We start from the raw sequence: 16,543 nt of genomic DNA, 5'->3' as shown, positions 1-16,543 counted from the left end.
AAAAGCTGTGTAAAATAAATGTAAAAGATCGCCATCTTAACGCCGGATATTACGCCGTTATTTTCCATAAGTTCCGGTGGAAGAAAAAACACGTAAAAAAATTACGCCGATTTTACGCCGTTTTTATGCCATTTTTACACGGCGAAGCCTGGTGATGTGTGGCGAATTTTCTCTCCATTTTTTACACAGCATAATAAATGTGCCCCTAAGAGTCACATTTTACAGTTCATTTTAGGAACCCAGTTATTAAGCAAATAGATTCCAGTTTTTAAATTTCTAAGAATTCCGGGTGCCGGTACCTCCTGGGTTGTACCCCAATTTCAATAGGGGCACCTGCACATAATCCTGCAGAAGGAGCAGGATGGATTCAGTAGCACTTAACTATACATAAGTACAGGTATAGGATCTGTCATCTGGAAACCAGAAAGTTCCATTAAGGCAAGGTCACCTCCCATAGGCTCCGTATTAAACAAATAATTCATTTTTTTTTAAAAATGATTTTTGTATTCTCTGTAATAATAAAAAAGTACCTTGTATTTGATACCAACGAAAATATAATTAATTGTTAATAATCCTGTTGGGTTTATTTAATGTTTAAATGATTTTTTTAGTAGACGCAAAGTATGGAGATTCAAATAATGAAAAGATCCCCCCAGGTCCCAGGCATTCTGGATAACAGGTCCCATACCTGTACATGGAGCTTATTTGCAGTGATGTGTCTTTAATGAATGGCGCCAATAGGCTCAACATCTGCTTCTATTTTAGCATGACTGTACTAGCATAAAAGATCATTGATTTCCTCTTATAGTAGTATTTATAGAATAAAATGTCTTGATAAACCATAAATGTTTTTATTTTGGTGTGACAGCATACTGAAGCCACTAGTTTTCCATGGACTGGTTACTTGGAATTATTATCTGTTGGTTCCTATTCTGGTAAACTGAAATAATCATGAGAGTTTTGTGCCTGCATAATTGTTGGCTAAAAAGCACAGAGTAGCACTCCATGGAAGTCAATAGATAAAGGAAAATCAGGTTTCACTAATAGAATGTAGAAAAGTCTTTGTTCATATTATTCATTGGTACATCAAATCACAAGACATAAAACAAGTAGACAGTGACCCAAGTCCTTTTCTGCCCCACTATGAGACTTCAATCATCAATTTGAAAGCAAGCAAATCTTTTTAATAAACAGTAGTTAAATAAACATAGATTTAAGTCTATCTTCCAATAGCATTTTTATATGGATTTTTGTATGTAATGTATTTGGTTCGTTTTTCTTCCAGGAATTCTCAGGCTTATGGAGCACGGTGAGGAATACGTTTTTACACTTCCCAGTGCCTATGCTCGCTCTATACTCACAGTTCCTTGGGTGGAACTGGGGGGTAAAGTCAATATATCCTGTGCCAAGACAGGCTACGTTGCCACAGTCATATTCCATACCAAGCCTTTCTATGGAGGAAAAGTCCACAGGTACTTCATGGAATGCGCACTGTGATTCGGCTTATCAGTACAAACTGTACAAGTAGTTTTTGTTGACTGCTTCTTAAATTGGTGCAAAAAGAAAAATTCTTGGTGCAAGAGGAGAGAATTAACAATTATTGGTCAGTTCAAAATAGGGATGCACCGAATTAGAATTCGGATTCGGTTTGGGATTCGGCAGAATCCATCAGGGTGGGTTCGGGGGTTTGGCAGAACCCAAAAAAGTGGGTTTGGTGCATCCCTAGTTCAAAATGATTTATACTGTTGGAAGGCTGCTTGGATGAGTATTGACTCATTTTCTTCCATTATTATTATTATTAACATGTATTTATAAAGAGGCAACATATTCTGCAGCACTGTACAGTAAGCGGGTTTATACATGGAACATACGTAATTACACACAAAGCAACCGATAACCGATAGGTATAGGTTGTGTGTGCTGGGTTTACTTGGATGGGTTGAACTTGATGGACTATGGTCTTTTTTCAACCCTATGTAACTATGATACAAGAGGTGAAGAGGGTTCTTTAGGGTTTAGTGGGTCTTTTTTCTCTTGGCATTTCAAGGTAATGATTGACTGATGGCAAGAGAAGGCAGTAGGCACCCTGAAGGACTGTGCTGTAGTTTTCAGAGAACTGTAACCAATTATATTTCATGTGCAGATTAACATCTTTGTGGCCAATTTGCCATACAATTGTTAGAATGCTTGATAGGCTACTCTTTCCAGGCATGTACAGTGGATACCTCAGAAGCCATTTCTTTGATAGATGCTGCCTTTGATTATAGGATGAAGGTTCTAAGAAGTGGCAATATCTGGCCGTTAAATGAAAACTGCATGATTTTCAGACATCACCAGTTAAAATTAGTCTCAACTGTGCTGCCATGCACATAATTCATTACAATTTGCTTTCATAAATCAATGTCATCTATTAGCAGTGTATCATCTTTACACAAGTGATTTTCCATTCTAAAGTTATTGTTCATGACACAATTCTGCACTAGAATACCCACAAATCTATTTACATCTATAGACTTTTCAATTACATCTTGGAGAAGAGCAAAACACAGAAATAGCCAAATAAAGGTATCTAACTGCTTTGCTCATGGAACCATAACCTGCATTTTTCTAAATGTGGGCATTCACATGTAATTATTTCATTGGTCAATAACTTTTTTCATGGCCGATCAACATTAATGACATTGCATTAATGGCTGAGTTGCCAGATCAGTCCAAAAGATACAATTTTTTCATTTGGTGAGTTGGTGTGAAGACAAGGTTCCCTGCCCCCATTATCAAGATATTGAGGACATTTTGTGCATAAACTTTCCTGTTGCTACACAAGGTACAAGCAAGAACTGAGCATTTCATTTCTATATACAGAGTCACAGCAGAGGTCAAGCACAATCCTACCAACACAATGGTATGTAAGGCTCAGGGAGAGTGGAACGGAACTCTAGAATTTACCTACAGTACTGGGGAGACCAAATTGATAGACACCACCAAGCTTCTGAACATCAAGAAGAAAATCAGACCATTGGAGAAACAAGGACAGTGTGAATCAAGGTGAGGATGCTGAAGGACATCAAATAAGACAGGTTAACAGATTACTTTATGAAATTCAATGTATAGCTCTTCAGGCCATACTGGGAGATGTAGCTCATGGCAATTTGAGGGTCATAAACTTGACATCACTCTTATAGTTTATTTTTTAATAATTAAAACCTTAATGCATTTGGATGCATGTGGTTACAAAGAAAACACAAATACATTTCTTTCTTGCATCTAACATTGATATATGAGTATGGGATATACTAAAAGATATGAAATATGTAGGGTACTAGTGGTTATAATGGATAGTGGTTATAGATATGGTTTGCATGGTTGCTAATGGTTGTAATAGTTGCAATTTGACAATTTTATGTTATTGTCATTAATGGGGAAGTATTTACTATTTAGCTATGGTTGCCAAACAACCCAATGATCAGATCAGCCCAATACAGCCTAGCACAAGAGTGGGCAAACCACCCTGCCATATTGGCACATCTTTATTTGCATACCCAGCTTGATTCCTTTATGAACCAATGCTTTACGGATAATTGGGGAATTATGTCCTCAAATGCTTTCACACACAATGAAAACTATGATTTGATAAATGACTACAGATTGCCAAATATCTGCAGCTGATTAACAGCAACCATAATACTGCAGCGAAATGAAATGGAAAACAAGTTTATTGTAACAATAATGGCCAATATCAAAGTGATATGATATATTCTGGGAACAGTTTAGAAACCGCAGCATAAGCTTTCCTTTTAATATGGAAGGTTAGTGAATGTTTTGGTGTGAATAATGGAAAGCATTGTTTCAATCAGCTTTCCTCTGCAAACAGTAGCACACACTGAGATGCTGGTTAGAGACATGAAAGGTAAGATTTTGGGAGATTACTGGGGCTCTGTGTAATTGCAAGGGCTGGGTTTGCCTTTGTGTAGGCTAGGATTACAGGTATCGGACCCTTTATCCAGAAACCCATTATCCAGAAAGTACAGAATTATCGAAAGACCATCTCCCATAAACTCCATGTTAATCAAATAATTAACATTTAAAAATGGTTTCCTTTTTCTCTGTAATAATTAATCCTTATTGGAGCCAAAACAGTCCTATTGGGTTTAATTACTGTTTAAATAATTTTTTTAGCAGACTTAAGGTAGGAGATCTGAATTACAGAATGACCCCTTATCCGCAAAACTCCAAGTCCCGAGCATTCTGGATAACGGGTCCCATACCTGTATATAGATAAAGAAACTGTTATGTGGATTGTATATCAATATTGGAATAAAATGTTTTGCTTTGCACCATTATGGCAATATTAAGCTGTGGGAATGGAGCTGGCATTTAGCATTTGCCAGAATCCACAGATTGCCAGTCCTCCTGTTGAAAACAGGTACAGTTGCACCTTTTTGACACAGGGGGACCCTGAAGCTGCTGCCAGAGAATGTGTCCAAAAAGAATAGGGTGAACATATCACAATTTTCAGTTCAGATGCATCCAATTTGTGTGAAAGTGCAAATGCACTTGTGCTAATGTTATTGCATTGGTAGGCACATCTGCACCTAGTAACCACAACAATTCTGGAACTCTGGAGGAAAACTTATTGTAAAACTGCATTGTAAAAAAGAAACATCTCATATCTTTCTATGTTGTCCACAATGTGCTTCTGCTTTCAATTCATCAACAAAAAAACACAAAACAAATGAAGTCTACCATCTGGCCCTGCCCTGAATATTCTGCCACTTATAGCTGAGCACCACTAATCTAACCATGCAAAAACATGCTGATAATATATCTGACATCTCAGAATGTTGTTTGTTGATGGATTTGTCCTTTTTTTTTCTTAAACAGACGTGTATGGGAGAATGTCACCAATGCCTTAAAATCGGGGAATATTGAAGCAGCATCAGAGCAAAAGCACCAGCTGGAGGAGCGGCAGCGAGCAGAATCCAGGCAGAGGGCATCACTCAACACAACATGGAAGCCAAAGTATTTTATCAAAGAGGCAAGTGCTGCATACAATTAAATATCAGAATTTGTGGCATCAGAAATTCTGCTAATTTAGTTATAACTGGAGCACTGATATTTACCCGCAGCGTTTTAGTGGCCCCGCACAAGTTTATTGCACAAGGCTCACTTAAAACCTCAGATTTAAATCCCATAAAAAATGTTATTAGATGAAATGCAGTGTGTCCGTGTACTAATAAAACAATAATACCTGGAACATAGGGATGTTATTAGTAGGGTAATGGGGCAGATAGTGATCTTTCCTTGTTATTATATAACAATTATGTAGAGTTTTGAAGCTTGTAAAATGATGAGCGAAGAAAAATCACTGCTGTGTCAGATATTCCTCAAACCCTGTGCTTGTCTTCTGTTCATGTAAGTGAGATCTGATAAAGATGTTATATGTAATGGCAGATGGGAAAAAACAAAAGGATTTGGTGCAGTGAGCTGCATTATAAAGGCAGCAACATCGCATATATAAACCCACTTGATTCTTTATCTCACTCACACATTAGTAGTCCTCAAATCCATGTGCTGCTATTGCCAGCAGGATACCGATGCATTGCACCATTTATTAGCAGCAATGGGCATATTTGCTCCAGTGCATTAACCCTTAAAGCCAATAAGAGATTTGCTCTCATTTACATTAGGCTTATGAAAGATGATTATTACGGGTTTCTGCACCAGAACTAATTTGCTCATGGGGGGGTGGTTGCCAATAAACAAAATAAGAACATATATTTTTGCTTACCCAGACTGAAAGCTGCAATGGCTGCCATCTTTAATATATATATATATATTATATATAAAATCTATAATTGGCTACTATTGACTGATAAGTAGAACAGTGATGTGTTACTATAATTATCATAGGATTTCTTCTTCCTTATTTGATTGTTATTTAGCTGAAATTTAGATGACCTACAAGAATCACAGTTACGGTAATTGCTAATCAGATATATGAGAGATATGGTAACACACTCACTAGGAATGCTTTTATTATGCGCCTGGATATTTCGGAGTTAGTCGGCGCAACATACTGAAAACTGTGTCCTTCCAAAAGTTCAGTGTTTTGTCCACAAATAGCAACACAGTCACCTTCACTGTCAGTCCAATAACTTCTCAATAGATGTTAGTAAAGGACAATGTATAAACAGTAAATTAAAGGTCATGTGATGGTAAACTACCTAGGCAATCTGTAATCCGAAGGGAATTCACAGGCATCTGCTATACACTGCAAGTGATATTACTGGATAAAAGCCACATGCATCTGGTTCTATACTGTATATGCACTGGGCAGCATTCATTAGAATCTGGAATAATTACATGCGCTATCAGGCATCTGATCTTATTCACTATGAAGTTAAAGGTGTTTCATTGGCAATATCAAAATAATTATCAAAATTAAGCAGGTATTTTTCATAAAACATTTCTCAGTTTTAGCATCTGAGAAGTTGTCTTTGTACCACTTACCACTAAATATAGGGTTTAAATGATTTGTAAATCAACCCCTTTCTCTTTTTATATTTTACCAGGTGTCCTAACTTTTTTGGAAACCCTGAAAGCTTATCTTTGAGATATTTATAAAAGTAATAAAAATGTTTTTATTGAATTATTTTTGCCCAATTATGTTTTGAGAGTCTTAGAGGCAGCACAGTGGCTCAGTGAGTAGCACTTTCAGTACTGGGGTCCTGAGTTCAATCCCAGCCAGGACACTATCTGCAAGGCGTTTGTATGTTCTCCCCGTGTCTGTGTGGGGTTTCTCTAGTTTCCAGTCCAAATACATTCAGGCCGGTTAATTGGCCTCTGACTAAATTGACCATAGTGTGTAAATGTGATAGGGACATTTGACTGTAAGCTCCTCTGGGGCAGTGAATGATGAATAATTCCTGTAATTTGCTGCAGAAATATGTCAGCACTATAATAATAAATAGAATGATTTAGCAGCCACACAGACCAATGCATTAAAATTTTCACCCATTTATTAAGGCCAGAGATTATGAAAACAAAAGATAGTTTTTCGGGTGAATAAACATCTCTTCATCTCTTCTCTTCATCCGATGATCTGTCCCTTTCATCCATTGTAACTAATTCTGCCCAGAAATCTCCATATATTCTTACTCAGACGTGTATGGGAGAATGTCACCAATGATCTGAATTTTCAGATGGAGGAGTCTCATGTAATTTGCAGAGATCTATATAACCTGTTGCATGGTTTGTCAGGCAGTGAGTAAATAAGCTGAGCCTTGAATTGCCAGAGTCACTTACATGAATTATTTGAAGTGCTACTTATCTGTCAGAGCTGCCTGTCTGATCTCTGCTTTGTGAATTTACATGATCAACGCTATAATTCAATTTATAGTCACTTGTAAGTGTGCTGCTAGTTGAAAGCATGAAGAACAGTTTTATTACTGCACATTATTGTAGGGTGAAATGTTTCTGTTTGTTAATACAGGTATAGGATCTATTATCCGGAAACCTGTTATCCAGGAAGCTCTGAATTACCATTTGACCATCTTCCATACACTCTATTTTATTTAAATAATTCAAATTTTTAAAAATTTCCTTTTTCTCTGTAATAATAAAACAACTTTTACAAATATAAATAAGTGCAATTCTCAGTGTATGCTCCTCACTTCAGATACCTCGTGTCCCAGGTCAAATAAAATTCAGTAAATAACTCCAAAGTGCCCTCTTCTGATTTAGACTTAGCGATGAGGTCTTATGAGGAAAAGAAGAAAAAAAAAAAAAAAAAAAAAATATAGTGTAATACTGTTATTACTTCACAATGTGCACTCTCGTGTGCTTTTTAACACCAGTGATGACTTTTACTTATATCACCCTTTTGTGCCCAGTTTTGATATCCCTTTCCGATTGCCAATCTACTTACAGACCCCCTTGGGTTTATATGGCATCCAATTGGTTCACTTGTAGCTCACGACTCTCTGCTTTCCCACCTCTTAGTTTCAGGCAGTGTTAGGAACCACTTCACATAGGTAAATTTCCAACTTTAGCAACTTTAGGTTAATTCCACGACCTTTCCGCTTCCCTTCCCCTTCTGTGCACTTAAAACAGAGTATAGGATGCGCATGTCAGGAGTCACTGGTATGGATCAGGTGGCTGCTCCTTTTTCTTTCCCTGTTCCCGACCTGCAGTGTCGTTTCTGGGTTCAGCAGTCCTGCCCTGTATAGTGCTCCTCCTCTGCGTCCTCTCTCACCGCTGACACGTTTCGCCACTTCCGGCTTCCTCCACCGCGTCAGCGGTGAGAGAGGACGCAGAGGAGGAGCACTATACAGGGCAGGACTGCTGAACCCAGAAACGACACTGCAGGTCGGGAACAGGGAAAGAAAAAGGAGCAGCCACCTGATCCATACCAGTGACTCCTGACATGCGCATCCTATACTCTGTTTTAAGTGCACATAAGGGGAAGGGAAGCGGAAAGGTCGTGGAATTAACCTAAAGTTGCTAAAGTTGGAAATTTACCTATGTGAAGTGGTTCCTAACACTGCCTGAAACTAAGAGGTGGGAAAGCAGAGAGTCGTGAGCTACAAGCGAACCAATTGGATGCCATATAAACCCAAGGGGGTCTGTAAGTAGATTGGCAATCGGAAAGGGATATCAAAACTGGGCACAAAAGGGTGATATAAGTAAAAGTCATCACTGGTGTTAAAAAGCACATGAGAGCGCACATTGTGAAGTAATAACAGTGGTTGAACCCCTGGGTAATAGTGACCATAATGTTATTTCATTTGATGTTTGGTGCAGGAAACAAATTTACACGGGGGCAACAAAGACACTGAATTTTAGGAAGGCAAATTTTAGCTCCTTAAGGGCAGCGCTTCAGGGCATAGATTGGGGCATTATGTTTTCTGATAAAAACACAGAGCAGAAATGGTTGTCATTTAAAATGATATTAAATCATTACTGTTCTCAATTCATTCCATTAATAAGAAAAAGTAGAAGTGTTAAGAATCACCCTATGTGGCTTAACTCTGAGGTAAAGAAGTTAATAGGGAAAAAAAGGAAAGCTTTTAAGAAATATAAGTCAGAGGGGACAGTAGCTGCGTTTAATGAATATAAACACTATAACAAGTGTTGTAAAACAGCAATCCGGAAGGCAAAGATAGAAAATGAGGAGCGCATCGCGGCCGAGGCCAAGACTAACCCCAAAAAGTTTTTTAAGTATATTAATAGTAAAAAGATGCAGGTTGAGGGTGTGGCCCCATTGAGTTATAATAACAATATGGTTACAGCGGATACAGAAAAGGCAGATGTGCTTAACCAGTTCTTTTCTTCTGTGTATACAGTAGAGGAGCCAGTGGGCCAAGTCTCACCCAATAGCTTCACTGTTGCCTCAGCTCCAACTACACAGTGGTTGGCACAGGATATGGTGCTTAAAGGGTTACACACGATAAATGTAAACAAGGCACCTGGGCCAGATGGAATACACCCTCGGGTACTGAGAGAGCTAAGGGCAGAATTGCAGTGGCCCTTGTTTCTGATATTCTCAGACTCTCTTTCATCAGGTATGGTACCTAGTGATTGGAAGAAGGCGAATGTCACTCCCATATTTAAAAAGGGAATAAGATCTCAGCCTGGCAATTATAGGCCTGTAAGTTTGACATCCGTGGTGGGCAAGTTATTTGAAGGCTTGTTAAGGGATCACATTCAAAATTATGTAGTGGAGAATGGCATTATGAGCAGTAATCAGCATGGCTTTATGAAGGACAGGTCATGTCAGACCAATTTAATTGCTTTTTATGATGAGGTAAGTAAGAAGCTGGACAGTGGGGATGCAGTAGATATAATCTATTTGGATTTTGCCAAAGCATTTGATACCGTTCCCCACAAACGACTGCTTTCTAAGCTAAGGTCTATTGGTCTTAGTGAAGTCGTTTGCACATGGATAGAAAACTGGCTACAGGATCGGGTACAGAGGGTGGTTGTTAATGGCACATTCTCTACTTGGAGTAAGGTTCTCAGTGGGGTCCCTCAGGGTTCTGTACTGGGTCCACTTTTGTTTAATTTGTTCATAAATGACTTAGGGGAGGGTATTATGAGTAATGTATCAGTGTTTGCAGATGACACAAAACTCTGCAGACCAGTCAATTCTATCCAGGATGTGACATCCCTGCAGCAGGATCTTGACCAACTGGCAATCTGGGCAGCTAAGTGGCAGATGAGATTTAATGTGGATAAATGTAAGGTCATGCACCTGGGATGTAAAAATATGCAAGCCCCGTATAACCTTAATGGGACTGCACTAGGCAAATCCATAATGGAGAAGGATCTTGGAGTCCTTGTAGATAATAAACTTGGCTGTAGCAAGCAATGCCAGGCAGCAGCTGCAAGGGCAAACAAGGTTCTGAGCTGTATTAAAAGGGGTATAGATTCACGGGAGGAGGGGGTTATTCTTCCCCTTTACAGAGCACTGGTAAGGCCCCATCTAGAATATGCTGTTCAGTTTTGGTCTCCAGTGCTCAAACGGGACATTATTGAGCTAGAGAGGGTCCAGAGAAGGGCAACTAAGCTGGTAAAGGGTATGGAAAGTCTCGGTTATGAAGAAAGACTGGCCAAGTTGGGTCTGTTTACACTGGAGAAGAGGCGCTTAAGAGGTGACATGATAACTATGTATAAATATATAAGGGGATCATATAATAACCTCTCTAATGTTTTATTTACCAGTAGGTCCTTCCAACGGACACGAGGGCACCCACTCCGTTTAGAAGAAGGGAGGTTCCATTTAAATATTCGGAAAGGATTTTTTACAGTGAGAGCTGTGAAGTTGTGGAATTCCCTCCCCGAATCAGTCGTACTGGCTGATACATTATATAGCTTTAAGAAGGGGCTGGATGGATTCTTAGCAAGTGAGGGAATACACGGTTATGGGAGATAGCTCTTAGTACAAGTTGATACAGGGACTGGTCCGATTGCCATCTTGGAGTCAGGAAGGAATTTTTTCCCCTCTGAGGCAAATTAGAGAGGCTTCAGATGGGGTTTTTTGCCTTCCTCTGGATCAACTTGTAGTTAGGCAGGTTAGGTATAGGCATTATGGTTGAACTTGATGGACGTATGTCTTTTTTCAACCCAACTTACTATGTTACTATGTTACTATGTATTACACTATATATTTTTTTTTTTTTTTTCTTCTTTTCCTCATAAGACCTCATCGCTAAGTCTAAAGCAGAAGAGGGCACTTTGGAGTTATTTATTGAATAATAAAACAGTACTTTGTCCTTGATGTCAACTAAGATATAATTAATCCTTATTGGAGACAAAACAATCCCTTATTTGGAAAACCCCAGGTCACAGGTCGCATTCTGGATAACAGGTCCCATACCTGTATATGTTTCCCTTGTTTGGAAATGTAAGGTTGCTGCTTCACAAGTTATACAAATACACATACAGTAGTATGGTGCTATTTGTGAATTAAAGGGTATTGTTAATACAAAATGATTTCTCCTCCCAAAAACTTCTCGCTGCCCTATTTATTGCTCTTACTAAAAATCCATGAGCTCTCTCAGTAACCTGTAATCCACAATCTCCTGCTACAGAGTTTATTTAACTGAAACATTTCTTGCATTACCATACTCGCAGAGAGAGGAATCAATACATTACTGAGCAGAATAAAAATCCATCATGTATTTACTGTAGCCAGTTCTTTTTATAAACAGCCAGCAGTGAAAAGAAGGGAAACCTACTCAGAGGGTGTGTAAAGTCTATGGATAATGGTGGGCAGGGCTGTTTTGAGTGTTTTGTCGCTGTGCTTTTGTAGTTCTGTAGTAGGGGAACTGAGCTTCATTAAAAGTGAATGGGACTGGCCACCAAGCGTCGGGCACTGTCAAGTTATAGTTGTGCGGTTCTTGAAAATGCAGCACCTGTTTCCCATAATTCTAATGGTCACCGAAATGAGCAGAAAGCAAAAAGTGCAAAATAACAAGTACATTCAACAGTTTAAAGAATAAGCATATTAAGGACACGTAAGGCTGAAGGCACATGGGACTTATTCGCCTACAAATTTGCTAGTGCCACCTCCTATTCACGTAAATGGACAATGTGTGGTACATTCATTTTTTGTGTTGTGGACTGAAAACACCCCAGTACTGCTGGAGGGCACCAATCCTATATATAAATGGAAGGGAAGTGGTAGTGGAAGATGTGGGTGCTGTTCTGTAGCCCTAATACAAAAGCCTATTGAAAAACGGAGCACCCACAAATTAAGAGCACGGTAACTGCAAAAGGCCCCAAAGACTCTGAATAATCCATATCAAAAACCTTTATTTGTATCATCAAAACATAATAATCAGTATATATATCAGTATATAAACTCATGAATTAAGACCATATAAAAACATAGACGTGTGCCCCCCAGGACAACAGTTATGCCCATGCCTTCCAGTAAATCCAATAAACTGGTAAAATGTATGTGAACTCTAATGAGCTGGGACTGAAACCTACTGGTTCCCAGTAACCCGGGTGCATCTGGATGCAAATGAAATGCAATGTGAATTTAAACTTTTAATTGCGCTGTCCCATTTCCACCATGTAGCTGACAATGCGGCTCCTTCAGACCAACCTCCCAGGGCCCAGATTACCTTCCTGATCACTATGGTCTGAATGAGTTGCACTTGTAGCTATATTGTGGAAATGTTTTCATTTTTTCACTAGTTTGTTGCTTCTGTCCTGTGTTGCTGACATCAAAAAAGCATATATTTTTTTAGAATCAATAACTTCTTCATTAGGCAATTATTACACTGCAGATTTTAATTGTGCATAGTACATTTTTAAGTCTTTATTGCATGAGGGTTTTTGACTATTAGGGCTATGGCACAGATGGGGTATTGATAGTACAGACTATTTAAAGGCAACATTTCCCCCCCCCCCCCCGGAGTCAAAATACTGTGAAAAATATTGGATCATTATAAATATTGACAGTAGTGCTGATTCCTTTTGCAATGTGCAGAACTAGGGGTAGGCGGAAGAGGGATGTGCCAGGGGGGCAAGAGTGGGGGGGCACGAGCCATGTACCTCTTCAGCTTGCCAACACTGAGCTCTATTCTGTAGCTTGTCGCCCTCAGGATCCTCCCATGAGCCTCACCCACATCTTATGTACCGCAGGTACCAGCACAGTGGGTAGTGAGGAAAATCTGGGAAATTTATTGCATGGTGGTGGGTGCAGGGCTGGCGTGCCAGTTGGGGTCCTCTCTTGGGCACATTTGGCCCAAATGCCAGGTGCCAACAAGTCAAAAAATGGACAAAAAGGCACAAGCATCCAAGATGGTAAAGCATAAGTAAAGTTCTGTATTGGCAGGTGATTCCTATAGTGGCTTACATTGTAATTCACTGTGCTTTCTTGTATTGCAGGGTGAAGGCTGGGCATATGTAAATCCAATATGGAAAAATATTTGACTGCAAGACTATTTTCATACAAGGCCCCTCTGACCTGAGCTTGGGATCAGCATATTACCTTAAGGTGTTGGCAAAACCTTACTGAAAGCAAAATACTGTGAATATGTCTCTGAGCAACTGCAAGTGAGAAACAGTTATCCAAAAAGCCATCTTGTTAACTCATGTATATATATATATATATATATATATAAATCTATATGCTTTCTGTGTAACAATGTTAGGGTATAAATATAGTGTATATACACAAATTATAAATACCTTGTTAATTACTAGTTTTTTTTATAACTTTTGAGTTTACCAAAAAGATTGTTTCCAAATGCACTTCTCTGTATAGGTTTCCACTTCTGGTTTAGACTTTACCACAAAGCACAAGTAATGGTGCAAAACAGAGCAGGTAATTAGCAAACTTCAACACACATTTGGCGATTCACTATGGTGCATTGGGTTTTTTTTGGCATATTTCAGGAAAGAGCTTCAGTGCAGTGATTGGGTTCATGGTTAATGATATATATACTTACAGATGTCATTGCTAAAGCCTTAGATCTTCCAACACTTGAGATGTTAAACAGACTGAAGGCTGCACCATTTGCTTAACATTGCTGTCACTTACAGAGCTTGTCCATTTCATTTATATCATCACAATGTACAATATTTTCTCATCAGTGAGACAAGCGCTGGCTCCCAGAGAATTATGTGCTATAGGAAAAAGCTGTGGCCTTCATCTGCTTTTCATTATTGCTCTGAGTATGCATTATTCTTTGTTAGTTAAACAGCACCTATTATAGAAAAATTGTTTCCCCCATTCTACTTGAGGGAAACAATACTATTTTGCCCAAAAAATGCTTACTCAGTCTGATATGCTGCCCAAACAAGAAGAATTCCCTGCCAGTGGAGTAACTACTCTGTGCCAGGCCCCCCTCCACCAACCCCTAATCACCACCTTCTTCACCCTCTCCCTGCTTGCTGGCCCACTAGCTTGCCTCGCTCCATGCCGCTTGCTCTCAGGCAGGGAAGGGGGGTATCTACAGTTATAGGGTGTAACGGGCCATCTGGGGCTGCCCCCACAATCGCCGCCAGGCCCCTGCCACCTGCCCAACCCCCTACCAAGCGCTCATATACTTATCTTCAGCTCATTCTAGGGAGGAGATCAGTGGGGGGGGATTGGGTCAGCAGGGCACACAAGAGTCTGAAGCAGACTCCCCCATCCCCTGAGCTGCCATGTGACCGTGAGGTCTGCTTCCGTTATAGTTACCCCCAGGCTCTATTAGCCAGCACCTCTAGTAAGGGAAATAATTTTACTATCATGGGTGCCCTTTAAATATGTTAATTTCTCTTAAGATGGTTTCACCTTCCAAACATTTTTTCCAGTTCTAGTTTTTCCAGCGCATCGCAAATAATTCTGCAGATTTAAATTTTTTTTCATTATTTTTTAAGATTGATTTTAAAGTTTCCTAGAACTCGCTCAGTAAGGGGAGGGTTTTCTTCTTTCTTACATTTGATATATTCATTGATACATCCGTCATCCACATCTCGAGCTTCAGCCTCTACTGAGCATGCTCCTTGAGTCAGCTCTTACAGTCGATACATTTGTTGCTGCGATTCCTCTGATGCTGCTGAGAAATGCATTACATTACATTACATTAACATTTATTTATAAAGCGCCAACATATTCCGCAGCGCTGTACAATAAGTGGGTTACATACATTGGACATACAGAGTAACATATAAAGCAATCAGTTACCGATACAAGAGGTGAAGAGGGCCCTGCCCAAAAGAGCTTGCAATCTACAATGCACCATCTAGTGTAGCTGCCGCTCTCATTGAGCTGCCACTGGCGAATACCCAGAGACTGAACATGAAATTTTACATTTAAATAATAAAGGTGAAAAAGAAACAAAATTGAATAGTGAATAGTAATCTCTGGTGCACTATATGAACACAACTGAACTGTTTGGAAGGAGAACGTCCCCTTAAAAGTGCTACTGCTATCCATGAATACAGTATTAGCTTGGGTTGCTAGATACATTCAGTGGCGCAGCAGGATCCATGCTATCTAACATTTGCCAATTCTTTTCTTTGCCAATTTTAAAGCTGTGAATTACTGGCTCATATATAACAGCTGGGTAGAGCATTGTAGAGCTGACAATGATGTATGATGCTTCACAGCATAAGTATTTTACATAGCAGAATATAAATATGGCATCCAGGGATTACTGCTGCAGGGATCAGAATGCAGCTATTTTGGGTGCTCTAGCAGGTTACAAATAAAGAACCATGCTATGGGAAGGGTTAGACCATGGCTAGTTTTAATCCTCTCTCATGCTAGATATCATCCTGGAATAACATCATCATGAGATGTTCTGCCAACCACTATGGAAGCTTTATAAAACTGTATGAACTATCCATTATTAATTGCTCTCAAGTTTGCACCAGTATCAGCAGAATGAACTAGACAATCAAACCCCATACCTACTGCTCAGAATGGAAGAATGATACTGCCCTTCCACCATGTTCTTTTACCCCATCAGTTTGGAGGAGTGTTTATGTCCTGGATGTGTGTCCCCTGCCATGTGTTTTATGAATATTTCATTTTTTTTTAGAGATGATAGAAAATGATCTAAGAAAAACATTTCTGTGCTCAAAGTGATCTTGCTATTCACAATCAATAAAAGAACTTTTGAATGAGAGATCTGCGGTTGTCAGTTCAGTCAATTGAGGGCATCAATAATAAAAGCAAGGGGCTCTGTTGGATTTACTGGAATGTATTGTATACTGTATTGTTGTAAAATAACTCTGGAGACTCTGTATTTTGGTGGTTAATTCATTAGGACTCATTTACCAACATTAGGCAAATGTGTACCCATAGCAACCAATCAGTAATTAGCTTTGTTTAGCTGCAGGTAGACAGTAAAAGCAAAATAACTGATTGGCAGTCATAGGGTACTTCCGTGGGGGAAGAGGTTTACAAGAAACATTCAGTGATTTTGTGTTTTGTGTTGCTGTATGATGAACAACAGATGCAGCTCACAATCCCCACCAAGGGGGCATAATTACATGTATTTCACAAAAACAGCAAAGAAAAAAAATCATGTCATTT

The 16,543-nt window shown here is 39.2% G+C and overlaps 1 protein-coding gene across 1 annotated transcript in view; it reads left to right on the top strand.

Moving 5' to 3' along the window:
- The window catches only part of osbpl10 (oxysterol binding protein like 10), a 205,078-nt gene extending 188,945 nt beyond the window's left edge, over positions 1-16,133 (top strand). The window contains exons 9-12 of the mRNA XM_002941816.5: positions 1,286-1,472; positions 2,863-3,045; positions 4,882-5,035; positions 13,402-16,133. Of these exons, the coding sequence (XP_002941862.1) occupies positions 1,286-1,472; positions 2,863-3,045; positions 4,882-5,035; positions 13,402-13,446 (569 nt within the window). The 3' untranslated portion in view covers positions 13,447-16,133. The remainder of the gene's footprint in view (positions 1-1,285; positions 1,473-2,862; positions 3,046-4,881; positions 5,036-13,401) is intronic.
- Positions 16,134-16,543: the final 410 nt, after the last annotated feature.

The sequence above is a fragment of the Xenopus tropicalis genome, chromosome 6 (genome assembly GCF_000004195.4).
Source record: "Xenopus tropicalis strain Nigerian chromosome 6, UCB_Xtro_10.0, whole genome shotgun sequence".
Classification (NCBI taxonomy): domain Eukaryota; kingdom Metazoa; phylum Chordata; class Amphibia; order Anura; family Pipidae; genus Xenopus; species Xenopus tropicalis.
Note: the sequence above shows the minus strand (reverse complement) of the source record. Positions and strands in the feature narration are given on the sequence as shown.